Source organism: Macrobrachium rosenbergii, chromosome 42 (genome assembly GCF_040412425.1).
Source record: "Macrobrachium rosenbergii isolate ZJJX-2024 chromosome 42, ASM4041242v1, whole genome shotgun sequence".
In the NCBI taxonomy this organism is placed as follows: domain Eukaryota; kingdom Metazoa; phylum Arthropoda; class Malacostraca; order Decapoda; family Palaemonidae; genus Macrobrachium; species Macrobrachium rosenbergii.
The window spans coordinates 26,332,821-26,360,621 of NC_089782.1; the positions used below are offsets into that span (position 1 = coordinate 26,332,821).

A 27,801-nucleotide genomic window follows, 5' to 3' on the forward strand; every position below is an offset into this window, starting at 1 on the left:
GCATTAACCACAAGAAATAACAGAATTATCAATTCCTGGTATTTCTGCTACGGCAAATGAGCCTACCTTTTCTTTCAACTAATTCATAACAAATACATCTTCCAATCGATCTGTGCAGAATTTGTCGGTTTCTGCCTCCAAGCCACCTCGTTATTATGGGAAAAATATGCACAATAACTAATTTGCTAAGGCGAATTTTTTCTCTGTATAACTAATAATGACTGGGTTATTCTTTTAGAAGTTTGAATGCCTCCAACACCTAATTTGATTCGAGATTATGCAGATTATTTTACATGATTATTTACAATATGGCTTAAAAGCACAATGTGAAAAGCGCTCAAAACATGTTACCGGTAACAAGGTCAGCTACAGAGTGATCAGCATGTTGTTACACGTTGCTAGGCAACACTGGTCTCTGTTGATGCTTCTTGACGGTCATGCCATGATGCAGATTCATGTGAAGTTCGCATGGGATGGCCATCTTACACTCAAACTGTAAAGAACGTGCCTGAAATATATAGTACATGATGAGTATCATGTGCGAAATATAAAACAACGAGAAACCAAACCTTTATATTACTTTATTGCCCAGTCTGCAATACTAGCAACAGAACTAATTTCATGTAGCAGACATATTTTGAGGGTAAAGATAACCGAGTAGCTTACATCTTACTCGTCACCTGTCTGTCTAGAAAGGATATTGAGCGATGTAATGAATCTATCAAAAGCACATACAGTAGTACTATAGAGAAAGTTAACGCAAACAGGCACGAGGGCAAAGTAAAAAGAGCGAGGAAGCCGTTTCAAAGATAAAATCACATCACTACTACTACTAAGCTCCTCTTCCACCCCACCACAAGGTTGTGTGTTGTTAGACAAGAACAACATCGTGGCTAGCAAAAAAAACCTAAACTTAAATCGTATATCCAGTATTTAATCTTAAAACCACGACGTATCCTAGTTTTCAGTGCTTGAAAAGTGAGGAAAACTTACAAGAATGGGGAAGAAAAGGAAGTGAGTAGCTAGTATACCTTTCCAGCATGTTATTCGTACATTTAGCTCAGGCCTCGGTGGTGTAGGCATAAGCCGAGTAGGACAGTAGCCTAGACCAGGACAGCATAGCATACTGCAGGGAGTCGCCATGAGGCGTTGTAATATGCCAATAATCAAGGCGAAGTTGTTTTGGTGCCAGTCTTACGTTGATCTTATGGCTGCCACTAGAGTACCTGCGCAAGTCTGCTTGCACAATCGACCTGAACGTTAATGTGGATAACCTGCACAGTTTCCTCTGCCTGCGCAGGCGAGCTGAGCAATTAGTTATTCTCAATTGATATGCCTGCGTCGAAACAACCTGCGCAGGCGTGCCCTGAACACTAGTTGGGAGTCCACATTTTTTTGCTCAGTTTCTTCCAACCTCAGTTGAAAGTATATTTCAGTCAGGAAAAGAAAATGCTGAACTTTATTGAATTTATAAGTTTTATACCTAAACTCATGATGTATCTTGTGACATGTGTGCCTTTAAAAGTAAAAAGTATACCTTAGTTTAACCAGACCACTGAGCTGATCAACAGCTCTCCTAGTGCTGGCCCGAAGGATTAGATTTATTTTACGTGGCTAAGAACCAATTGGTTACCTAGCAACGGGTCCTGGTTATTGGTGGAATCAACCACATTATAACGAAATGAATTTCTATCACCAGAAATAAATTTCTCTAATTCTTCATTGGCCGGTCGGAGAATCGAACGCGGGCCCAGCAGAGTGCTAGCCGAGAATGGTACCCACCCGTCCAATGAGGAATGTGTGCCTTTAACCATCATTGTTGAGGAAATAATTTTTTTTCTTTCCTTACCATATCCTGGTACTGCAGGTAGAAATTAAGGTTTTATGTAGGCTGAGAAGACAAAAATGAGTGGTTAGCAACAATGATAAATACTGTATAGATAATATGCTTTGTTCTTCATGTGGTTAGGTACTAGCTTCAAGAGGAAAAATAAGTTGATGTAAGAATGATGGGAGTTTATGCTGTACCTTCTTCTAGGGTGATAGGTACATATATAACCCTATTTAGCTGTGGTTTGTCTACAACAGGTCCCTACTCTCTCACACTTAGGAGAAAGACATTTTCCCATTACATAAAATAGGCCTGTTCATTCTGCTTACCTTCTAAGTTTATATATATTAACTTGTGAGGTTTATTTGATAACTAATATATCTACTCATTTTCAGGATGGGAGTTGCAAGGGAAAATGCCCCAAAGCCTCTGTTAAAAAAGTATAAGAATAATGAACTTGAGTCAGCATTGCTTGATCCATCGGATCGGAACTATATTTATGATGAGATAAATGAATTTGAAGATAACCGAGATCTTGTTTCTCTTGAAACAGCAAAGAAGTTAATGGAAAGGAGAGGACCTTCAAGGGTAAGTAAGCATAATTGTTTTTTAAAGAATGGTCAGTCAAGTTTGTCACTTTGTTGCCATATTGATATAGAAATAGAAAATTGTAGTGTACACTGCATAGTACTGTATTTTAAATCTTTGTATTAAAAAGATACATTGTGTCAGTATTGAGAAACAAGGAATAAGGATTGTAACCAGTGTATGTTATAATTAATAGAAAAGGTACGAGTATTTTGCTAAATAATATCAAAGAAAAAGGCAATCTGTTTAAGACCAGAGTGCTGATGTATCTTTTTTGGAGTACACTGTCCAGTATTTCAGAAAGAAAATATGTTATCTGGACATCCCCTTTACATGCAATGTCTGTTGAATCCTTTCATGTTTATTAGAAAAATGACTACTGTATTTGTTGACCAACCTTGACATCAGAGGCAGCACTTGCCCTTTGTTGATGCTCATTATGGCAGTATTTATTACTTGACATTCTCATGGTTACTTTATTGCATTTTCATTGTTAAAGCTAAGCATCGTACTTAAAGTGGGACATGAGAAGTTATTTCAGGTAATTGCATATCTAAGGACATTTAAGGCATTCAGGAGGAAGTACTCAATGGCAGAGGTGCTTAGGGCAGGTGTCTTTTGCTGCCAGGCCACTTTGCCCCTGAGTCCTTGGATACTTTCTCCTTAGGACCTTTGTTGGCTGCTCATCAGGTAGCAACCCAAGTTCCTTTAAAAAGAAAAACATTTTGTCTAAGGTTCACAGTCGACATAAAGTTATGCAAATGAAGGGTGGCTGGTTCTCTCTCTCTCTCTCTCTCTCTCTCCATGTCCAGCAGTCAGTTGTTTGTTGGCACGTTTCTGGCAAGGCACAGGTCAGTACATAACAGAACATCATATTTTTCACTGCACTGTAGTAATAGATGGTGGATGTGGCTCCTTTGCCTCCCTTTTAACAGAGGGGTTGCATAGTAGAACACTAATCTTCTGTTGTAATCATAATATATACATATTTCAAGCCAGTTTCCTGTTCCAAACAAAAAATTTGTTCCCTTTCATTTACTAAAGCAAGGCAACAAGACATCCCATATGCTAGGCTGCACGGGTCACAGGAGCAATCCATCCTATATTCAAGTACATAGCTGTGAAGCTGGCATTTTCTGGCGGGAAGAACATTACCTGTCTGGTTCTTAAAACAGTACCTCCCACCTAAAGGAGTGAATTTCCATGTAAAAGTTGCAGGCTTGTATTATTGTAGGAATGTAATGCAAAAAAAATATGAATTTCTCTTTTCCTAGATATACTAACATGAAGTCTTACATCGTCTTACATCATAATCCCATCTCTGACTAACCTAGTACTAATTCCTCTTGCTGAAGGAAAGAGAATGTTGACAGTCAAGTGAATGTGTTTTATCCTAGTCCCTCACTCACCTGCCGTTTGTTAATTACCTTGTTACCAAGCTTCAGTAACTGGACCAGTACAGTATTCACTGAAGGTATATTATACTCAAGATTTCAGGTGTATATAGCTAGGACAAATGTAATTTTTCAACTGATTTTTGTTATAGAAATTGAAGGTTTTCCAAATTTTATTGTGATTGGAAGCCTCCCTGTTGAAGCTGTCTCACCAATCTTTTAAACTACCTTCTGTCTTTAACTAGGCATCGTAAAGCATGGTGATAGGTTTATATCTATGGGAAATTAAACTTGTTTGTAAAAAAAATTACTCTATGGGCAAATTTTTGTAAAAATTTTGGATATAAGCCAAACAAAATGTGAAAAAGCAAGCCTGTGTACGTTTCTCAAAAAATTAAACAATTTATGAATTTGTATGATATAAATTAAGTAATATTGAATAACTGGAGTAAGTGTACTCCAAAGACCTCAAGATTTTTGTATAAGTTCTTGGTAAACTTTATAAGTACAGTACTGTGTTGTTAAGGAACCTTAACATTGGTATGATTAGCATAAGGGTTAAGTTTGAGCAGCTTCATTAATTTTGCCTTGTAGGTTCAGCATTATTCATTGTAAGAAGCAAGTGTGTTTCTTTATAGGAACAGGTATTAGGCATTGATGGAAGCTCATCAGATGATGATGAGGATGAGGATGATGAAGTTTCCAAAGATAGTGAAGAGGAAGAGGAAGAGGATCCTGATCAGCTGTACATGGAAGATGATATTGTTGACACTCCTGAGTTTGAAATGCCTGATGAACGAGCATGGGGCAACAAAAAGCATCGTTACTTTGGCACAGATACAGCTGATGAGAAAATTAGATGTATGTATTCCATTTACTGTTAATAATTACAGCTTGCTCTCTCTCTCTCTCTCTCTCTCTCTCTCTCCAAGGGCATATTTGAATAGACTAGCGAGTCTTTTAGTTGCCTCTTTCCTTGTGTGTGTGATGGATTTTGTTAACCACATAAAAATTCTTGTCTTAAAGGAGCCATTATTTCCATTTCTGTTGGTTGTGGGTAGTTTTCTGTTAAGTAACTAACTAATGATTTTTCCAGGTACAGAATGAGGTACAGCCACCATTACATTTTCATCCGTTTGCATGAAGCTCTGGGTTCTTTATATTGTTTGATTTTGCACTTGTTCTATATTCTAAAAGCTGCATTCAGTATCAGAAATGCTATGACTTGAGAGTATTATCTTCATTCAGGTTTCTTTGTACCGTTTTATACATTTTTAGTCAAACTAAGTGCTGCTTTGTTGACATTACATTAATCAAATCTTTTGACCTTCCAAAAGAATTTCCCTAATATGTTGTACCCAGATGTAATATAACTATTTACTGATGTAAAGGAATGACTTGCTCTCTCTTGTTAAGAAAGTATGATAATAGTAATATTGTTCTGATGCTCTCATTTTTCACTCTGTAAAGCTAAGGTACATTTCTTTTATTTTTATCCTATGTTAGGGAATATATACAATCAAGATGAGGAAGTGGCTCAACTTGAAGAAGAAACAGCCAGGAAGTTACAGGAACGAATGGCTGCTGAACTGAAGGACTTGGTATCAGATGACCTTATTCTTCAGGTTAGTTATGATGCAGTTTTTTTCTTAGGCGACTTTTGTACCTTGTCCAAAGTGTTGTTAAAAGGGTTTTGTTATACAATGACTTTCATATCACAAAATGTGTATTGAATATATTGTAACTAACCCATGTTGCTTACATTTGATCAGTTTTTGCAATTGTAAAATGCATGGCAAAGCCAAGAAGCAGGACACATTAAACAAAGCTTATCTGCATTTAAGAATGAAAGGAGAGCAGAAAAATTTACGTATGCTAGATGGGAAAAATGGATGATAGTGAAAGCTGATGAATCATAAAGGAAGAATAATGACATTGATTCAGGCATTTATATGATGAAGTAGCTACAAACAAAAGTATGATGTTTAACAACATATTCAGCCTCAAGCATGAAATTTAGTTTTGTAAAAAAAAATGTTTCGACAGTTTCTTTTATGTTTTTATTTCACAGTACCCTTCAAAGAATTCATTTCTAAGTTTTCTAAGAATGATGCAGTTTCTTAAATATACTGTATATTAAATTTCTATCATATTCTACAAGGCTGATGATGAGGATGAGAAGAAAGAGCCTGTATCAGAAGATTTGGTTGAAGCAGATGTCTCATCACTCTCCCGCTCAAGAAAGTTGCAACTGTTGAAAAGGGAATCCCCAGAGTTTTTACCTCTTATTGAAGACCTTAAAAGTAAGTGGCTTGATAGTAATTGATGCATTCTTTTCTTTTTTACTTCTTGTTTGATATGTATTGGTTTAGTAAATTAGAAGTGAATTTTTTATGTGTTTTCCATTAGGGGTCCCAAACCTTTGGCTTTGGAAACTGTGAGTTTTGGAGATAGTCTCTGAAAAAAATCTAAATATATGTGAATGATACATGTTAGTATTAGTCTTTTGATGTTTAGAATTAATAACTCCATTTTTAATTTTCTGTAAAAGAAAACTACTGAGATGGCTTTGTATGTCTGCCCTCAGATCTTAAAACCATGACTGAAAGTTCCATGGGCCACGGCTCTACAGCATTATACACTATACAGAAAACTTGATTAGTAATTTTGTTAGTAATTTAGTGTCATATATCGGCTGTGCTTTTAACTGAATTAGGGATAAGCAGTTAATCCAGTGGGAATATATTTTGCAGTCCTGTATATATTTCCCTTTCCTTTTTTTCAAGTAGTCAGATACAAAGTAGGCTTCTTATCTGATGAGAATGTTGCTAGGTATGTTAACATCATTGTCAGTGTTGTTGAATTTGGTTCTCTATATTCACAAGGGAGTTTAATATTTTGACATATTGTACTTATTGCAATCACCTTACATGAAATAGACTTGTGCAATTTGCACATGAATTAAGTAGACCCATGCAATTTATATCATACATTTCACCCATTAATGGGTGAAGTTGCATAAAAATTACTACATCCTGCAGTTCATCTTCTGAGTGATAATATAACAATAATAGTTATAGTAATGATAATAGTAGGTTCTGTTAAAAAGAATAGCAGCATCAGTGGAATTGATTTTATACAACATCTTTTCAATTCTTCTCATGATTCTCTTTTCTTCAGGGCTGATATCTGCTAAGAGTTGGCCAATGTACATAATCTGGATAAGGGGAAAGGCAGTAGTTTATAGTCATGTTTTATTCTGGTATGTGTGGGTGTAAGTTAAATATGTGTACTAGAATAAAATGTTCCTATAAACTATTGCCTTTCTCCTTATCCAGATTATGTACATTGGCCAGCTCTTAGCAGATATCAGCCCTGAAGAAAAGAGAATATTTAGAAGAATTGAAAAGACTATGTATAAAATCAGTCCAGTGATGCTGGCATTCTTTTTAACAGAACGTGCTTAAAAGAGGGTCTGCTCCCTTCATAATGATGATAATAATAACAATTTGGTGAAAAACAAAGTTTTCTTTAAAATTGTAATTTCTGGTGAAGGAAAGAGTATGGATTATTAATAATGCTAAAGATATTTATAATAAAGCAAAGATAATGTCTTTGCATATTCCATTGTAAAGGATAGCACTTTAATCCCCCATCTGTATCCCATCAACAGGCAAGTGTGAAGAGCTAAAGTGCATCCTGAGTCCACTGATGGAAAAAGTAGGAGCAGGAAAAATTCCTGATGGTCCTGTGAAGCAGTATGTTACAACAAAGTATCGATTAGTTCTGAAGTAAGTCATGCATTCTTTGTTATGGTGTTGAGTCCTAATTGCCTCTTTTATCATCTGAAGTAGTAAGCCTCCCGACTTGCTCGAACTACCTCATCTACTTCTGAGCTCCTGGAAACCACATTATTGCAGCTCCCTCATTTGTGATGTCTTTCAGTCTCATGCAGCTGTGAGCCTCCTGATTAGTTGTTACAACTCTTCTGAGTTTCTGTTTTATGTATAAATGCTCATGTCCTTGAATGTTAGAGAAGTACATTCCTGATGTCATAGATTTTTTTAATTGTTTACTAATCATGTAATATTTACATGTAATCTGCCAATCTGCTTCATCTTCAACCAAGGTTTTTCAACTATTTTCCTTGCTATTTGTCAAGGTAACAGCACAAGTGTTCATCCTCATTTGATGTCTGTCCTTTCACTGTAACATGAATCTCTTCATCCTCCTCTCTTTCTCTCTTCAACATTGTCTCTTATTAAGTTTGGGTACTGAAAATCCTGAGCATCTCTTGTGGTACATAATTTCCCCTCAGAATCCACACAACCACTTTCCAATCACCATTACCTTCAGTTTACTTATCAGTACATTGATTTTTAGTCATCTCTTCTCCATGTGCTGTTCAATCTTGTAAACATTTGCAAGACCCCTTGTTTTGAATCTATTAACATCAGATGATATACACACAAATGATGCCAGGGACCATCCCTTCTTCTTCCATCACTGTGATAAGCAACAAAAGACTTAAGTAAAATCCTTTGTAGACACTAACATTCATGTCAAATTCTGATATACCTCCTACTTGTTTCATTCTAGATCTTTTGTTGCAGTACCATACGTTCTTTGGCTTGATACTTTATCAAAAGTTTTAGGAGTCGTGAGTGACTTAGGAGTCAGTATAGAGTTTACTTAAGAGCAAGAGGATTTTTACATTTATTTATGACTTCAGATTATGTTTGGTACTCTTATTGCTCTGCAGAAAATAGTCATTTTCAATATTTTTAGTCTTTGGATGATCTTTTTGAGAATTAACAGTTGTGTTTGTACATTGTGCAAACCGGTATTTGTACTTGAAATTTTTATATAAGTAACTTACCCAGTAAGTACATAGCTATTAGTTTCTTTTAACCAGCAGCTTAAAATTTTGAAATTGCGGGTCACGCTAATTTGTTTTGGTTATGGCAACGTGCCGCCCACTTTCGGGTGTAAGAGAAGGTACAACATAGCAAAGAGCTTCAATTTTTTTCTGCCAGCTGTGGTTGGCAGCAGCTTGAATTTTGAAATTTATACTTTGCTGGTTGTTTGCTCTGTCTTCGATTGGTGAAGTATATATTTTCGTAGCCTTTTGGCATAATTAAGTTAGTGTTAGGCGAGTTTTGATCATTGGTTTACGACTCTCTGCCCGTTTTTTGGACTTGTATTAGAATTTTCCAGGATGTCTGACACTAGTAGTTCTAGTATTAGGTATTGTAGCAAAGGCTGCAATACCAGACTGACTAAAGAATCTTATGACCCTCACACTGTTTGTGTTCAATGTAGGGGACAAACATGTTCAGTGGATATTCGTTGTGAAGAGTGTAGCGACTGGGATTTAAAGAAATAGAAGACTTTAGATTCACATCTTAAGAAACTAGCTAGAGACAGGAAGAGGAAAGCTAGGGAATCTAGTAAAGCTTTAGCTAGTCAGGATTCATCCGCTAAGTCGGATGCAATTGCCCCTGTAATTTCTTCCAATCCCATTCCATCTCCTCCACCTGTGCAACCCTCTCCTTTACCTGGCTCTCACGTTTACGACCCCAACACTATCGCCAGTCCGGAGTCGAAAATCGACACTCACTTCTAGTTGATTGTGCAATCGATCGCTAAATTAGCAGCATTGGTGAAAGTGCTAATGGATAAAAGTGAGTCAGAGCGCCCCGTGGCCCCCAGTGGAGGAGGTGGCTGTTCAGCCCACCGATTCTCCTAAGCCAAGGTCCCTGACATACTCTCCAGCACCTGAGAAGAGTCAAACTGGCAGCTTAAGGGAGGTCGATGGGGTTTGCCCCAAGCAGTCGCCCCCTCGGTTCAGTCTGTTGATGAATCCCAGACTGCAACCAAAGGCCATTGGAAAGGCCTTCAAGTGGGTGCTCACTGTATGTCCTCCAGCTCCGAAGATTTTAGTCCCAGGCGCACAGCGCTATGTGGACAAGTAATGCCTGCTGAAAAGGCGTGCAGTGGAGTTTGAGATTTCTTCCCCTGTTCCTTGTAAAAAGGGCAAGGATTCAGCGTGCCCATTGTGTAGTCGCTGGGATACCCCGGAACGATTCTCTTCTGCTTCTTCAGACAACGGTCGTAAACTGGTTCCTAAGCGCCTTGTGGCACTGAGACATTCTTCGTCGAATAAAGGAACTACTGCATCAGGAGTTGTGCACCCAGCACCTTCATCTCTACAATTAGCACCAGCAACTAGCGTCGAAGCGCCCAAACACTTGTTTTGCGTTGAGCGCTTATTGGCACCCGTTCACCAACAGGTTTTGCTACCGGCTCCCGTCTCCATAGCGCCCCCCGAGTGCCCATTGGCGCCCGCTCCTCCACCGCTTCTTAGTAGTGTCGTCCTGGGCAGTGTTCCTCCTCCAGTTGACCTGATTCAGAGTAAACTGGATAATATTCTCAGTTTGCTTCAGAAGGCACCTCCTGCAGCTCATATGACAGCGGACTTATTGCTTTCTCCTGTCTCTTCTGAGGAAAAGGTTGTTCCAGAACAAGATGCTCCTTCATCGGCATACTCTGTGCTGTTAAGGTTCCTGCTAGTGACTTATCCAAGCTTCTTTTAGCCAGCTACTCCCTCTGTTTCTGCTTTGACTTTCTTTTTGGAAGCCCCCCCTCAGTCAGTTCTTCGAAATTACCGAAATTGGTTCTTTCCTCTTCAGCAAAGAAGGCACTGGATGAAGTAGAAGGGTGGTTTTCTGAGAAGAGGGAACAAGGCAAAGCAGTTTTTTGTTTCCCACCTTCCAAGTTATCTAGATCGAGCCACAGGTTTTATATGACTGGAGAAGCTCCTTCCCTGGAAGTCTCTGCCTCCTCTCAGGAGACTTCTCTGGCCTTATCGACTCGGCTAGGAGATCAGCACTCTCCTCAGCCAAAATTAGGTTTTCAGCCTTGGAACTTGCGCACCTTCTCAAGAATATTTTTAAGGTGTTCGAAGTGATGAGCTTCCTAGACTGGGCAGTGGGTGCTCTGGCGCGCAAACTTAGAGAGCGCTCCTTGTTACCTCAAGAAATCTCATCAGATGTCTTAGGAGTGCTTTCCTGTATTGACAGGGGCGTTCGCGATAATACATGGGAGTTAGCTAGTCTGTACGCATGGGAGTACTTAAGAAAAGAGAGCTTTGGTGTTCTTTTACGTCGAAAGGCATCACTCCGTCTCTCAGAGATCGGCCCCCCTATTCTCCCCCTTGGACAAGACGTATCTTTTCCACAGGGTATGGTACTGGACATCGCCTCTGGCCTGCAGAAGAAGAGCACTCAGGACCTGCTCTCCCAGTCTACAAGACCCCCTAAGGATTCTTCAACTCTTCCTCCCAGATCATATACCCATTTCCCATAGCGTTCCATCAAGAAGTCCTCCTCCAAGTCTTACTTCCAAGAAATGAAACCATAGTCCTCCGTACTCTGGGAGTATGCTTTTGGGAATGGTGGGAACAAAAGGGAGCGGAATCTTGGATAGTGTCTGTCGTGAAGGAGGGCTACACTATCCCCTTTTTGAACAAACCTCCTCTAATATGCAAGCCTGTCGAATTGACAGCTTACTCTCCAGGCTCAGAGAGATTTGCTGCTCTCTTGCTAGAGGTCGAGTCCCTTGTTCAGAAATAGGCTATAGAGGTAGTAGAGGACATTCATTCTCTAAAATTCTACAACCATCTTTTTATAGTGCCCAAGTCATCGGGGGGCTGGAGACGCATTTTGGACATAAGTGCTCTAAATGTCTTTGTCAAAAAGACAACATTCAAGATGATGATGGAAACAAACCAATCGGTCCTTGCATCCATTCTCCAGGGAGAATGGATGGCGTCCATCGACATGCAGGATGCGTACTTTCACATTCCAGTGCATTCAGATTCAAGAAAGTACCTCAGGTTTGTGTTTCAGAACAAGGTGTTCCAATATCGGGCTCTGTGCTTTGGTCTCGCGGCGGTGCTGCAAGTGTTTACCAGGGTATTGGCTCCCCTAGCGAAATGGCTTCATATGAAGGGGATAAAGATCTCCCTATATCTAGACGACTGGTTACTACATTCCTGCTCGAAAGCTCAATGTACAGAGGACATTCGCACGACTCTTCTCTTGGCCCAAGAATTGGACCTTCTCATCAATTGGGACAAGTCTCTCCTGACTCCTTCTGAGAAGATTCCTTATTTAGGAATGACGATTAACTCTCGAGATTTTCAGGTTTTTCCAGTCCCAAAGAGGATAGAAAAGTGTCTCCAGACATTGGAAGAATTTCTGGATCTAAACTTTTGCTCGGCCAATCACTGGATTAGTCTTTTAGGCACCCTCTCATCCATGGAACAATTCGTCACTCTGGGAAGACTTCACCTGAGACCTCTCCAATTCTTCCTCAGAGCCAGCTGGAACAGGAAAAAGTTTCTGGACTCGCTTGTGTTCCCAATAACGGTAGAAATCAAGGAGGACCTTCACTGGTGGAATTCCAGGAAGAGACTATCAGAAGGGAAATCTCTTTAACCTCTGAACCCCAGCCTAGAGTTCTTTTCAGATGCTTCGAACCTAGGTTGGGGAGCTCTTTTTGGGGTAAAAGAAGTGTCAGGGACCTGGTCTCAGGAACAGCAAAACTGGCACATCAACCTAAAAGAGTTACAGGCGATATTTCTGGGCCTACAGTGCTTCGCGTCAGAAATTCAGGGGAGGACAGTAGCAATGCATTCAGACAGCACGGCACTAGCGTACATCAAGAAACAAGGGGAAACCCACTGCGTCCTCCAGGAATCACCTACTTCCTCTCTTCTGCTCACCAGTACCAGATCCCTTGGCATGGGCGACCGATGCAGTGTTGCAGGATTGGCTGAACAAAGGTCTGTATGCCTTTCCCCCATTCAGTTTAGTGAGACAAATCATCAACAAATTCCTGTCTCATCAAAACCTGTCCATGATCTTGATAGCCCCCTTCTGGCCAGCAAAAGAGTGGTTCCCGAATCTGCTAGAACTTCTTGCAGACTCCCCGAGACTGCTGCCACAGAAGCAACAACTTCTCAGGCAACCTCACTTCCGTCGGTTCCACCAAAACCTGTCTTCTCTGGCCCTAACAGGATTCAAACTGTTAGGCGACTGCTCTGAAAGAAGGGCTTTTCAAGAGCGGCTGCAGACGCAATTGCGAAGTGTAGAAGACAGACATCAGATAATGTCTACCAGGCTAAATGGTTCATCTTGAGGTCCTGGTGCAGACGAAATAACGTGTCCACTTCTGTTACCTCTGTAGTGGAAATAGCAGACTTTCTTCTGTTCCTACACTCTACCATTAAAGGCTACAGAGCTATGCTTAGCTCAGCTTTCCGTCATAAAGGAACAGACTTATCGTCTAACCAGAATTTGTCCGACCTTATTAAGTCCTTTGATACCGCAAAGTTTAAAGAAAAACCTTTGCTGTCCTGGAACTTAGACATGGTACTTAAGTGGCTGTCCAGTCCACGTTTCGAGCCCATGCAATCTATCTCTTTAAGGGATCTAACCAGGAAAATCTTTTCTGGTCGCCAACCACCGCCAAGAGATCCAGTGAAATCCATGCTTTAGACAGAAACTGGATTTTCTCAGGGGAATGCAGTTTGCTCCTTTTCCCTAGACTTTCTGGCTAAGAACGAATGGCCATTGAATCCATGGCCTTGTTCTTTTACGATCAAGAGCTTGTCCGAGATAGTAGGGTCGTCTGAAGAAGAAAGAACTCTCAGTCCATTAAGGGCCCTTAAGTTTTATCTTCAAAAAATGAAGGACATTCATGGTACTTCAAGGAATCTTTGGTGTTCTGTGAAATATCCCTCCAGACCCTTGTCTAAGAATGCCCGGGCATTTTTTCTGAGGAACCTGATTTCAGAAGCACATTCCATGGTGAGCGAAGACTCGCTCTCCGCTTACAAGGTAAAACCCCATGAGATAAGAGCGGTCGCTATGTCTTTGGCATTTAAGCACAATTTATCCCTCATATCAATTGTGTAAGCGACGTTTTGGAAGTGCAAGTCGGTGTTTGCATCGCATTATTTAAGGGATATCGAGACTACTTATGATCAGTGCAGTACCTTGGGTCCGTTTTGCGTGGCTGGCGTGGTGTTGGGTTAGGAAACGTAGAAAGCAATGTCCTTTCTTTAACCTCTTTGCCTTGCTTAGCGTGTTGAGTTTTTTGGGGAGCCTGGGAGTACTATGTACTTGGAGTACCCTCCAGTCTTTTGGTTTTTATGGTTGGGTATTGGTGTTTTTAATTTGGTTTTTGGTGGTTATGGTGACTATTTACTCTGGTTATTTTGTGTGGTACTATGCCCTGGACAGGGGCATCTTGTTGTACTTTGCCAGCCCTTGGAAATTAGTCCATCTCTGGCACCCACTGTAGTAGTAGGCCCTCAAGGCTCTACCGCCTCGCTTCTACTGGATAAGATGAGTGCCAACCAGAGGCAGTATCTACCAGTAGCAGCTCTCTTATCAGGTAAGGTTCAACAACATTGATTCAATGTTAGCAAATTTCTATTCTTAAACTCATTACTATTAATAATTTTTTGGGTTAGATATGTCCAACATTCCCACCTTCATTCATTGTGGGAATCAGCTATGTAATTACTGGGTAAGTTACTTATATAAAAATGACATTTTTATAATAAAATAAAGTTTTATATACTTACCCAGTAATTACATGATCGGAGCCCACCCTCCTCCCCTCAGTTGGACATAGGGCATAAACAAATTGAAGCTCTCTGCTATGTTGTACCTTCTCTTACACCCAAAAGTGGGCGTGGCACATCGCCATAACCAAAACAAATTAGCGTGACCCGCAATTTCAAAATTTTAAGCTGCCTGTTAAAAGAAACTAATAGCTATGTAATTACTGGGTAAGTATGTATAAAACTTTATTTTATTATAAAAATGTCGTATTTATCCCAGTGCAATATGGTCATTAGTAAGCAGAAGTATGTTTTGAGTCTCACAAGTAAGTATCCCCAATTGAAGGACACATCTTTACTCACACAAATAACTTTGGTGCATGGATTGTTTTTTGATGAGGTATTGATGTTAGATCTGATATTTGTTACCATTGTCTTTTTGTTTTTTCTTCCTTTCTGCATAAATTTGATATGCTTCTATTAGACCTCTACTGTAAATTGTATTGTGTTTCCCTTGCATTGGCCTAACCATAAAAATGTAACTGAAAATTACAGAACAAGAAAGATCTATAATTTGATACCCGATTACTTTACAGTTATGTGACAACAATTAGCATGTACATGTTAGTGAAGTGCAGCGCAAAAAATGCGAGGGACCACCCTGTGATTGGCCGACTGGCACAGTATCGACAGTTGCTAAAGGTAAGTCTCCTGATATATTTTTTATATCATGGTAAGATTTATTTTTTGAATAGTTTGATATTTGAAAAGCATTTGAAACTGCTCTAATTATAATTGAAACACTTCTTTATGTAAGTAACATAAAGTATGGATTGTGTAATTTTTGTTATGTGTACTTAAATGGTTTTAATTTTTTCCTTGCCCCAAGCCTTTAGTTTTCTGTAAATATTTAGAAGGAAATTAAACTAGAAAATCTTATACAGCATTTTTTCGTAATTTATTTTTACGATATCCTAAATTAGAATTATGTTTCACTGCTTTTCCAGGAGTTGGAACCCTGTGACAACAAATTAGCCTCACACCTTGGCCAGATTCTAAGTGAAGCCCCTGAAGAGGAAGATAAAGTTGATAATAAAAAGAAAAAGAAGGATAAGACCAGGTGAGAATGGATATATTTTTAATTGAGACTGAATTTTGTACCAATTACAATAGACAAACAGTTCTTCACTTCTTGATGTATAATAGTGGATGGTAGTCTGTAAGTTTCTTTTGTTCAAGCAGGTCCTTACCATGGTTTTCCTTATAATGCATTTGTTGCACTTGTTAGGAACTAACCCCCGGGATGTTTAGATGGTGGTGTGACACTTCATAGGTACCACCTCATGTCCTAGTGTTCTCTTCTTCTTTGTTTTCAGCTTTCCCCATTTCTATATGGGGTCACTGTTTCTTATTATTCTTCTCTACCTTTCTGTCTAATGCATCCTGACTTCTTGAACCTTTCTCCCGCATGTCATTTGCTATTTTATCCTTCCATCTGAACTTTGCCCTTCTCTTCTCTTTCCTTCATGTCCTAGTGTACTAAGGGAGCCTCTGCAGATACTTGCTGTTGTTCATTTTATTTCTTTCTCTCTTCTGTCTTGTGCACTGTCGGCCTGAGTTTTCATTTGATTATGGTTTTCATATATGCCTTTTCTCTTAAAATTTTTAGGTTTTTATACCTGTCTTTATCGAGTTATGTCTGTATCTGCTACACTGTTTAAACTAACTGCTCCTCTTCCCTTCTTATATATCCAATCTTCTGATTCTTTGATTCTATACATTATATTTAGAGGTTATGTTGAGCATAATTGAGCGTTGGACTGGAAACATATTTATGTAGAGTTTTTTCAAATTCTTATTTCAGGGCTTATAGCAGACTTTGCATTTTTTTTATTACACCAAATTGATTCCTGACCATTTTTTCAGTAAACCTAAGAGTAAACCTAAGAAGCTGCAAATCTTAAAGAAGAGCAAGTCAGCCAAGCTGGAAGAGAAGAAAAGGCTTATGGCTTTACTAAAAGAACCAGTTCAGGAAACACTGGTAAAAGCTAGGGGAGAGACAGAATCTGTATTGGATAATGCAGTGGATCCCAGCAGTGATGAAGAGCATGATGGGCAAGGTGAGCATTTCCCTCAAAATTATGAAGATCTTATGAGACTGATCATTCCATTTTATGGCCTACGTTTTGATTAGGTTTCCACTTTTTTAGAGGAAGTTATTGTTTTCTAAACCATCTGTGCTCATAAAAGCATCAGATATATTGCTAAATTTTATATGATTGTGCCTGTTTACCTCCTTTCTTAATTTTTTTTATTACAGGGTACAGTATTACTTATTTCTTAAAAGCCCTTGTAGATTCTTACGTTCAGTTTTAACATTAGTACTGAAAATTTATATTATAGCTCCACATTGTAAAATTATCATAGTTTGCTCCTGTTCTTATTCTTCTTTGGACTGACCCTGAATCACTTCAAAAATTTTGGAGATACAGCTTTGAAATGGGAGACTTAAAGAATCATTATTGGGCACAAGGGCAGTTAAGCTCTATGCCACAAAAATACGTACACACAATAGCAAATAACTTTTGGAAATTCTTAAACTCCCATGTAGCAGAATACACTAAATTGATAAAAAATTCTTTGACCTTTAGTTTACAAGTTAGCTGATTGCCTTAGCTCCCATACAGGGTTTTAATCATGTTTTATTTTTTAGTGCAAGACGGCAATGAAAGCACAGTTCTGCAAAACTTCGGTTGATTTTCCCTCCTAGTAAATATGTGTAAAATACATGAGTGGGCAATGAGAACATCACTTCAGCAAGGCCTGAATGCTTATTATTATTATTATTATTATTATTATTATTATTATTATTATTATTATTATTGGAAACCACTTGTAGTGTTGTAGCTTTAAAGACAACCACTGAATCAGCTGCATTCATTTTTTATTTTTTCTGTATTTCTTACAAAAATTGAGGGCAGTTTACCATCAGTGTTATTACTATTATATTTTATCGTGAGTGTTATTGTTAACCCTTACCCCATAGGGGGTTAGTGCCATTAGTGCACCTCACGTGGTGTACTCTAGGCATTACTAAAGGGTCTTTGCAGCGTCCCTTCAGTCCCCAGCTGCAAGCTTTTTCATTCCTTTTTCTGTACCTCCGTTCATATTCTTCGTCTTCCATCTGACTTTCCATCCTCTCTAACAATTATTTTATAGTGCAACTTCGAGGTTTGGCTCATGTTACATCTTTCAAACCTTACTGTCAATTTGCCTTTCAGCACTAAATGACCTCTTAGGTCCCAGCTCTTGGCCTTTGGCCTAATTCTATATATATTCTGTTCTAGCCCATGTTACAAGACTGAATCACATTTCTAAGCACTCAAGATGGTGGCCCAAAGGATTTGGTCCCCAGTAAGGACTGAAATTTGTAGCAAGATCAAATTAAAGAAGTTGGACACATTAGTAGGAACAGACCAAAGGGAATGGATGAAAAGTAAAAGCAGAAGGCAGTGCCTGCACGGTTACTCCCTTTCAAGGAAATGTGAACGTAAACCGTGTGCTGAATTTTAGGTGTAAAAAATGTAGGAAAGATAACTATCTGTTCAGAGGTGAGGTGGGTTTCGTGAAAAGAGATTTGGGAAGATTGAAATCAGATATCTATGTTATACTTTGTAATCCGTCTGCATGATGTTCTGTCAAAAATCGGGAAGGCTTGAACCCATACTTTGATCCCAAGCCAGGTCCACAGGTATTTAGATCCTCTTTGGCACCTTCATTCCTTCACTTGCAATTAGTATCGCTCATGTGTTTGTACAGTTTTATGATAGATATACTCTTTTCTTTTCTCTTGTTCTTAAATTTTTTATTAGAAATCTGCTGTGCCCTTCTTTCGACCTTTAGCAATGGTATGTGTTTGCCTTAACAAACTAGACTATATTATGTTGTAGTGTTTTAAAATTACAGGTACAGGTTAAAAAATAATAGGTAATAGATACGTGATAGAGCAACAGTTAATCAGGGCTGCAGTTAATGGGGACTCCTTGTTGTGCAACCAGCATGTTGTTAGAGTTGACCTAGAAAGGCCTTCATGTCATTCTTGATTAACTGTTATATTTTATTTTCAGAAAACTCTGAGCCTGACAAGCATGCATTGGATGCTGATGAGAAGCGTGCTATAGGTTACACTATAGCCAAGAATAAGGGTCTTACACCATATCGTAACAAGGACCAGCGGAACCCAAGAGTACGATACAGAAACAAGTATACAAAGAAGCTGAAGAGGAGAAAGACTCAGGTATGTTGTGGTTGGATTTGTAAAAAATGCAATACGATTTGAATTTGTTTTTTTATGTTTAAATTCCTATAAATAGTGTGATAAATAATTTGTCTTACTGTATTTTCCTTTTAGGTACAAAATGTGAGGAGGGAGGTCAGCCGATATGAAGGAGAAATAACTGGTATCAAGTCACATACAATCAGAAGTGTCAAGATAAAATCATAGTGCTTTAATTCATCACTTGTGTTACAAGGTAATAAAATTTTTATTGGTTAGAATATTTTCAATATACCTACTTAGAAGTTACCCTATTTAAGTCAGTTTAAGTGATGAAATGCACAAGTCCCAATAATGCCGTAACACTTGTGAAAATCACTTTCTTGTATTGTATGTTACAGTCCTTGGGTACCATTCAGTAGTTATCATTATATAAGTAGTGCAGTTCTTGATTAATTGCCATGGCATTGCTTCACTGCAATAAGACTGTCCTATGCATACAGATGTTTAGGCATAAAGGATTTAGGAAGACTGGTTATCGGTTTAGAGGTAAATGAGACGTTACATGGGTGAAGAGATTTGGGAGGAATGAAATCAGAATTTCAGTTCCACAGGTGAAAAAGAAAAAGTTCAAAGTAGAAGAGAGACAAGGTAAGATATGTGAGAGTACTTAAAAGATAAGACAAGGAAATATATGTATAAAAGAAAAAATGCAAAGGCAGGAAGAGGACAGTAGTTTGAAAGGTGACTAAAAGAATAAATTTAGTAATACAAACTTGAAAATGCAGACGTGAGAGAGTGACCAATAATGATTATACAAGACCCTTTGGAAAGATGAAAAGTGGGAAAGGTCTCAGGTCATCAGGATAACCAATGATTTGCTAAAAGCAACGGGAGAATCAGCCTTTGGTCTACAGATCAAAACAAGGAAAGGTATTAAATTAAAGGAGTATGCAATGACAGTACTAAAGATGTTGGAGGAAAGCTCAGAGTTGTTTAGACTGACAAAAACAGTTTGTTTCATGCATGGGAAGTCAGTAACAAAGACTGTCTTTATAATGAAGCATCTGAGAAAGAAATACCGCATAAAAAGTCAAGAAATTATATAGAAAACTGTATTTATGAATTTAGATATAGCATGTGACAAAGTACCAAACAAATAATTGGATAGGCATTACAGAATCAGACTACCAGAAAAACATTAGGCTAGTAATGTGACTATTATCATAAAACATGATCTAGAGTGAAGACAGTGGCAGGTTGACCACAAGCATGTAAGGTAAATGGTGGTCTCCATCAAGGATCTGTGGTGGGTTTTTAGTTTTGCTTATTTTTTTAGTAGGGAAAGCTATGAAGGAATGCAGAAAAGAAGAGCCAAGGAAATGCTATTGGCAGATGATCTAGTGTTGACTGCTGTGTAAGAGGAAGAGGTCATAGAAATGTCCAAAAGATATGAAAGTAAGAAAATAAAATCAAACAACTAATTGTATGGTGACTGGCAAATCTAGTAGGGAACGTGGCCTTGTGGCTGATCTGGAGAGATGTATTGGTCAATGTAAAAGAAGTAAGAGTTATATTTTTAATGTCCAAAATGGATAAAAAAAATGAATGGTGAAGAGATAGAGGAGGCCATGTTGTGGAAGGACAATCCTGGTAGGAGAACATTTCTGGTACTGTTGTTACACACTGAAACATGAATCTGTTATCAAAAGGATGGTAAGAAAGACTTTCAACAGTCTGGATGAAAGTGGAAGAGGTTGCTAGACTATTGATGAAGAGGAGTATACCAATGATAAACAGAGCAAAGAGATATGATGCATGTATAAGGTTTGTATTAATGCATTTAGTAGAGAGAAAACCATTTACAGTACTGTACAAAGAAAATTAATGAAATTTTGAAAAAATATCTGCAAAAGGCTGGGACTCATGGCTGAAGTACTCTCGTTTCAAATGAAAGTTGCCAAGAACTGAGTTGTCCAGAGGCTGGAAAGGGAGAGGAGCAGTTACTCAGAAAAGTAGTAGACAAGTAGGGAAGAGCAGAAAAACATGGAGAAAGAGCACAAGCCAGATAGGAATTTAAGCAGAAAGTGTATAAGGCATGAAAGATTTGAGGGAACTCATTTCATTTTAAGCCCTTTGAAGAGACACACTGATGTCAATATTACACAGTACATGCTTCATGCTATAGATAGTGTTTTGACAGATGAGCCAATGACTGTTTAATGTTATGTTATTTTGTGATTTTCTCTACTATAAGGAAAAAATTACAGGTCAAAAGGGAATGGTACCTTTTGACAACAGAGTTGATATTAAAAATACTTATGACAGAGTACCAAGAAAAGCAATTAGATGGGTGTGAAGAATCAGAGGGCACCAGAAAGACTTTTTGAGCGTGTAATGTTATTATACTATAATACAAAATGTAGGATGAAGACAATAGCAGATGTATCAGAAAAAATTTGAGATAGATGTTAAGGTCAGATCTGACCTCTTTGCTGTGTACCAATTTGATGGACAGAAAATGACATTGTTGAAAGCAGAACAAAGACAGAGATTATGGAAATATTTAAAAGGTGGAAGAATTGATTGAAGAGAAATTGAAAATTACTGTAAGCAAACAAAAAATCTTATGGTGATCCGAATGGCAGCAAAGGGAAGAGAAGTCAGGAAAGTGAGCATGTGGAAGTTGTGGGAAAAATGTGAGGGTGAACTGGTACTAGGTCAAGGGTAGCCAAAGTTGAAATTCAATAAAGGAATTGTGGAATCATTGCTCCTTTATTAAGGTCAAGTGGGGTTTTTGATTGTAAATGAAAACAAAATATTGAAGATATGATGACATATTTGAATAGTATACATACAATATGTGGCATAAGAATGATTGAAAGGATGAGAAAAGTGGAGATATAAAGAAATGGCAAAAAGGCTAGGGAGTTAAGACAGATCATTGCTCTGGGGTCGTTTGATCATGTGGAAAGGATGGAGGAAAATAGACTGGTGAAAGTATTTTTTGAAAGTGCTGGAAGGAGAGAGGAGAGAAAGAACTCGTAAGTTCTGAATGAATGGGTCTTAGAACATACTGATACAAAAGTGATTTAATATTCAGGAAGTATGACAGTGCACAAGAGATAAAGGTGAGAGGTGAAATGTGTGTGAGAGTGTGTGCATACAGAAGTTTAATGTACTTAAGATTTTTTGTGATGTGGCTAGTGTAGTGAAAGTGGTCTGCTCATTTTCATCCTTAATTGAGCAGTTAAAATATGAATGTAGCAATGATTATTGTCATGAATTTTCTTTAATTATTAATTTGCTGGTAGATCTGGCACATTGTTTACAAACTTACACATATAGATATAATGTATTCTGTTGCTTTCAAGGTATTTTTTTTAACTCCACTGTTTCAGAAATGTGTTTTAATGTTTCTGGATGGCCTCATCAGCCTGATGCAAATAGCACTCATTGGAATTGAGATGGGAGAATTTGTTTTAGGTAAGTGGAGGTTCATATTTGGTAGTGCATTGAATTTTTGTATGTAAAAGAAGGGATATAATTTATGTAATAGAAGTTTTATATATTTATGTGTATATAAATACATGGCGAATCATAGACGAAGCAGTAAAAATGCTAGTGTAGGTAAAAAGATGGACTGGAGCATTTTTAGATGGTTCAATCACAGTGAAAAGAATGCAGATTCTAGGAAGGATGAGAGGAAGACCTCGAAAGTGCCAGATTCATGGACAAAAGTGGTACTAGAAAGAAAGTACCTAATATACCGTACATAAAACATGGAAGTGCATGCAAGGTAGAAATGGATGCTTAGTGGGTTAAGGGGTTCAGCGCTCGGGGAACTGGCCTTCCCTGTTTGTGTATGAAATGGCTAACATTGTGGTGTATGTAAGAGTGTTGTAAAGACTTATAGCATATGGCAGAAAAATTGATTTGGAATGACCAGTATAGTTTAGACAAGGAAGAAAAGTGTTGATCAATTGTTGATGACATAGTTGTGTAAGAAGTGTATTTTATAATTTTGGAGCCAAGGAAATCATTGATTTAATGTAAAAGTTGGTTTCAGGTGTAATTTGCTCCTCTTATGAAGTTGTTTTATGAATGGTCCAACAAAAAATGTCAAGGTAGCCACAAATATAGATGAAAGTTTGCGAGGTAAAATAATGTGGACTTGAATGATGCAGTAATAAATGGTAATATGGAGCTGTAATGAAGCAATACTATGGAGGCTGACAAAAAAAGTTTAACAGTGCTTTAAAAAGATGAAAGTGAATATTTGTAAAAGTAAGAGTATAAAAGTAAGTGGGACAGTGAATGTTGGTACAAATGGAGCATGAATGGTTATTAATGATAGTAGGAAAAAATGTGTCAGTGTAAATGAAGAAAGGGAGGAAACAGCAGCTGTGCAAAAAGTTTCGTAGAGAACAAGAATATTTGAGGATACTAGCGGATCCAGGGATGGGGGCCACCTGGGCACGTGGCCCCCATGAAAAATAATAACAAAATATTAATATTGAAGATTTAGATGATACCATAAATGAGAAATATAGAAATGGAAAAAAATTTAAAATCTATTATATTATAGAAATAATATATATATATATATATATATATATATATATATATATATATATACATATATATATATATATATATATATATATATATATACAAATGTTATGTATAATATGAAAATTGGTGCTCCCCCCATGAAATTTTTCTGGATCTGCTAGTGTTTGAGAATAAAAAAAGTGAAATGTAGGAGAGGACTGATAAACTAACAACTTCCATGGAGGTGAAAAATAGTTTCAGAACCTAACGGTGGAAACAGTCGAAGTCGAAGAGAAACGTAGATCTCTGCCATTTTGCTATAAAGGATAAACATAGCTGAAGTGAGTTAGTTTTCCTGTACTTTGGTCATCTGAAGGGAGTAACAGATGATAGGCTGGGTGAAGGGATGTCTCATTCAGAAGCCATGGGAGAAATAGGAGAGGGAGACCTAGATAGTTTTGGGTCAGTGCAATGGCAGAGATGTTTGAATGGAAAGGTTTCAATGTAAAAAGAAGCACTTTAGTGTGTTGAGCAGCTGGTGCTGTGCAACTTTACTTTAGAAAGTTCTGGGATTAATTCGAGTGGTTTTTGCTTTTGTCTGGAAACATCCTTTGTAGGGTAAATTCTTACTGATTATATATATTTATACACATTATATATATATATATATATATATATATATATATATATATATATATATATATATATATATATATATATATATATATATATATATATATATATAATGGATAGCCTACATTGTTATATACACGTGGACACTAAGGGTATTTAAAATAAAAGTGCAGGTATATATATTTTCTAAATAATTTTATTGAGATAGTCGTTTATCACAATTCATAATTTAAATAAATAGACTCTTTAGAGAGGCTTTAAAAGCTTATGAAAGTAGAATATCACAAAAAAATTCCAATAAGTCTGAAGCTTAAATAGTGATTGGGGAAAAAAAAAGAATAATCATCAAAGAAAGATGGAAGGAAATTGGGAGGAGATTGGTAAAGATGGGAAGAGACAATAAGTGGAGACTAAGAGCCGTCATCTCGCAACCGAAGTGGCCAAAGCGTCAGGTGACACTTGTAGGCTTAGACTCGGCGTTCGCAGATGATGGGCTTGGTGTGGTGGCAAGCAACGTCGTGCCATTTGATTCCGTCGCGGTAGAAGTCGTTGAGCACGGCCAGGCAGGCTTCGTTACCCTCACGGTTGTCGGGCTGTGGCACGCGGTTACTGCAAGAGATGGGGTGAAATTCGTTAAGGTGTCGTTTTGGTGATCGAGGGGACGTATTATGGGATATTACAATTGTTGACAGATTGCATACGCGACTGTTTATGAGCATGGTTGTTATCAAGAGAAACAACACTCATTTTGGTTTGGGCTTTTTCTAATTTGTGTTCCGTAGAAAGTTTTTTTCATGACTTTCGTGAACTCCTGTTTCCTTAAAGCGTATGCTCAAACGTACGAAACTATAAGCTACAGCAATTTTGACGTATTTTAATCTTTCTGCATTGTAATTACCAGTAAACTTACCCTCCAGTGTGGGACCAGTTGATTCCATTGAATGGTCCTCCGTTAATCCAACCCCATCCAGCTCCCTGCTGGACACCTCCTGTCCAGATGTATTCTTGGCGGTCTGCGGTTTAGAACAGAGACATTTTATGAAAGGCTGGACCTGAAGTTTGTAAATATCAGTCAATGCGGAAGAAAGAGGAAATTACTAACTTCACGTCTAGACCCACAGAAGGAACGTACGACGCAAGACATTAATGGTGACGATTAGCGAATCAAAATGAGAATAGGAATATAGGAAATGAGCGTAAATAGTAAATCCACGGGAAAAAGGCTAAACAAGGCAGGAAGTCTTTAATGCTAAGAAGTGACTGCAAAAGTTTTTGATATAAGAAAACTCATTCGAAGGGAAGATTGTTCCCTTTCCAAACTAAGATGTTTGACATCCGCCTTCCGATTCTACTTACGGGATGAGATGACTCCGTTGATGAAGTTGCTCTCGCCGCCGGATTCAATCCCCACAGGGCCCCATCCACCTCCGAGGCCGTTGCAGTAACCGATGGCTTGTCCGTGGGGGTACTTTCTGCCTCCGTCGTGAAGCCATGAGTAGTGGTATTCGCTTTGGCCGTTTCTGCCGTCAGCCTGAGGGAGAAGGAAATGTTGCCATTGAGAGAGAGAGAGAGAGAGAGAGAGAGAGAACTCCAAGGAGGGATAAGCGTTTAAAGAAGTACGCTAGCGAGATTCAAAGGGGACAGCGTACTTGAAGAAAAGGTTTCGGAAAAGCTTTTATAGAAGTTTTGAGGGATAATTACTTTTGAGGAAGAAAATATGAGATAAAATACTTTTGCTTTTGAGGGAAGGTGCTCAGTTGCAATAAAAAACTTTTAAGGGCGAAAATGAATACTCAGAAATACACTTATTTGCTACAGATTTTCCCTGAACAAAGGAATTATGTATCGAAGAAAATACAGTGTTCCTATGTTACTACTGATGAGAGCAAATTTACTGAAAGTCATTCTGACTTGGATTAAATTGTGACAGATCATTTTTAGAATAGAAGTTGTGCTGACTGTCGATTTTTTAAATTATATGATTCAGCTAATCACGTGGTTACTGTAGAATACGTATTAGGGGCCCCTACCATAATCACCGAGAAGGATTTCGATTGGTAGATTTAATATTGCAAAATAGGCGTTACAAGGACTATGGTCAGTGTTCGGGACACCGGAAGGAAAATATCAATCAGAGTAACATTTACGAAAAGAGATTTATACTTACACCGCCGCCGTTACGACCTGAACCGCCTCCGAATCCTTGGGATGGGCGGGGCCTGAATCCTTGTGGTCTACCCCTGAAAGGGAACTGGGCGGCGGCGAGCGCCACCAATGTCAGGAAGAGGAAGTATTTCATCTGGGGAAGGAAGAAAAGTGGAATTGAGTTATCTTTCCAAGTTTGCATCTCTCTCTCTCTCTGATTCGTTGTTGCTAGCCGAGTATTTTTCCAGGTTTGGTGAAGGCGCGGGTGGAAAGTGAGAGTCGGATACACGAACAGAAGGTCGTAAAGCGTTTCATTTAGATCATCTTGACTGGCGACAAATTCGTCACCTCTCATGAACGCGGCCGAGTAAATCCTCGGATTCATACTTTCATTTGTATGTTTCGATGTGTTTTCTTTTTTGTGAGGTTTTAATTCTGCACATTATTCTCGTGGTACCGATTACGGTCGTTTTCTATAATTTAAAATTGGACTCAAATCCCCAACAAGTTTAAGTGACTTCATAAATCAGGGGAAGATGTGTGTAAATAACATTTAGCTATCTCCTTTAGGAACCGACGCGGCTTGTTTTTCACTTGTCGATCTGCCTGGCGACTTCTTGTGCAATGATGACGCCCCACTGACGTTGTCGAAAGGAAAGAGCCTTGCGGTTTTTTAAAAGTCAACAACTTGAATCATTTTATTGTTTATTTGATTGCTGGCACGCAGCCTCGTTGTAGCTGCGTTCGCTGTGTCATTGTTTACGAGTTAGCGGACGCTTTGATTTTAAAAACGACTTAGTGTAATGCGAAAAGGAAGAGAGAGGGAGAGAGCGATTTATTTTTAAAGCCCGTTTAAAGCACGGACAAGTGTTGGCTAGAGGCATGCAAATATGTTGCACGCGAAATTGCTTTAAGTCGTATCTTTGTACTTTGTGGATTTAAAAAGTTCCTTTGAAATTTTGCTTGTTATTTGATTTCATTTCAATTTACGTAGACTATATATATGTGTGTGTGTGTGTGTGTGTGTGTGTGTGTGTGTGTGTGTGTGTGTGTGTGTGTGTGAACTTCCAGTAATAAGTTTTCTTGTACATCTAGCTTCAAGATTGCAGTGGCTAGTTTAACAAAATATGCCGTATAAATGTAAATCATATTCTCATCAACCGATGTGACCCTGCTGAGATGATGTGTACATATACAATATTAAAATTATCTGTGTTATTACTGCTTATACTTTAGCTTCTCGTTCTAAAAATTTACACATTGTAGACGTTGCAGTTATCATATTTAACTGATGATATTTGTATCGGATTTATTATTGAATTTTTTTCGTTTATTTTCTGACAGCTGAGCACGTAAACTTATTGTAAGGATGTATTATATATAAATAAAAATTCTGTGCAGTCTGGTATTTGACAAATAGAAGATAGGATGCTTATAGAAAACGTACATTGGGAAATAAAGTAATGGAAATAACTGTAAGGAGAGATTGAAGAAATTTCGTAGAAATAGCATAGGACTCATAAAAGCGATGAATTGGTAAAATAACAATATGATTTGAGCGATTCATAAATTCTGCATCCTGCAGAATTGAGAGCCGCTTTGATTATTGTGACTTAGTTTTTAGTTTTTTTTTAGAAAAGATTCGGAAAGTCTGATATAAAATTCTTTTTAATTCAGTGAAAAATATTGTCCACTACTAATGTTCCTTACGATAAGAAAGTTTTGATTTTACTGAGAGTATCAA

The 27,801-nt window shown here is 38.1% G+C and overlaps 2 protein-coding genes across 3 annotated transcripts in view; one reads left to right on the forward strand and one right to left on the reverse strand.

Moving 5' to 3' along the window:
- Positions 1-825: 825 nt before the first annotated feature.
- Sas10 (UTP3 small subunit processome component Sas10) lies at positions 826-22,206 on the forward strand. 2 transcript variants are annotated; one of them, XM_067085895.1, is made up of 12 exons: positions 826-1,014; positions 2,227-2,419; positions 4,452-4,674; positions 5,320-5,438; positions 5,975-6,116; positions 7,487-7,604; positions 15,046-15,151; positions 15,457-15,569; positions 16,376-16,569; positions 18,577-18,746; positions 18,861-18,981; positions 22,127-22,206. In XM_067085895.1, exons 1-11 carry the CDS (start codon positions 998-1,000, stop codon positions 18,951-18,953), a joined length of 1,488 nt encoding a protein of 495 aa, XP_066941996.1. In that variant the 5' UTR covers positions 826-997; the 3' UTR covers positions 18,954-18,981; positions 22,127-22,206. The 2 variants fall into 2 exon arrangements, with proteins under 2 accessions (XP_066941996.1, XP_066941995.1); XM_067085894.1 differs by lacking the exon at positions 22,127-22,206 and having other exon boundaries at positions 18,861-19,006.
- A 1,886-nt stretch (positions 22,207-24,092) lies between these two features.
- Positions 24,093-27,801, reverse strand: part of LOC136827635 (uncharacterized) — a 5,575-nt gene continuing 1,866 nt past the window's right edge. Inside the window, exons 2-5 of the mRNA XM_067085108.1 lie at positions 26,080-26,211; positions 25,269-25,443; positions 24,823-24,925; positions 24,093-24,521 (exon numbers count right to left, since the gene is read on the reverse strand). Of these exons, the coding sequence (XP_066941209.1) occupies positions 24,380-24,521; positions 24,823-24,925; positions 25,269-25,443; positions 26,080-26,211 (552 nt within the window). The 3' untranslated portion in view covers positions 24,093-24,379. The remainder of the gene's footprint in view (positions 24,522-24,822; positions 24,926-25,268; positions 25,444-26,079; positions 26,212-27,801) is intronic.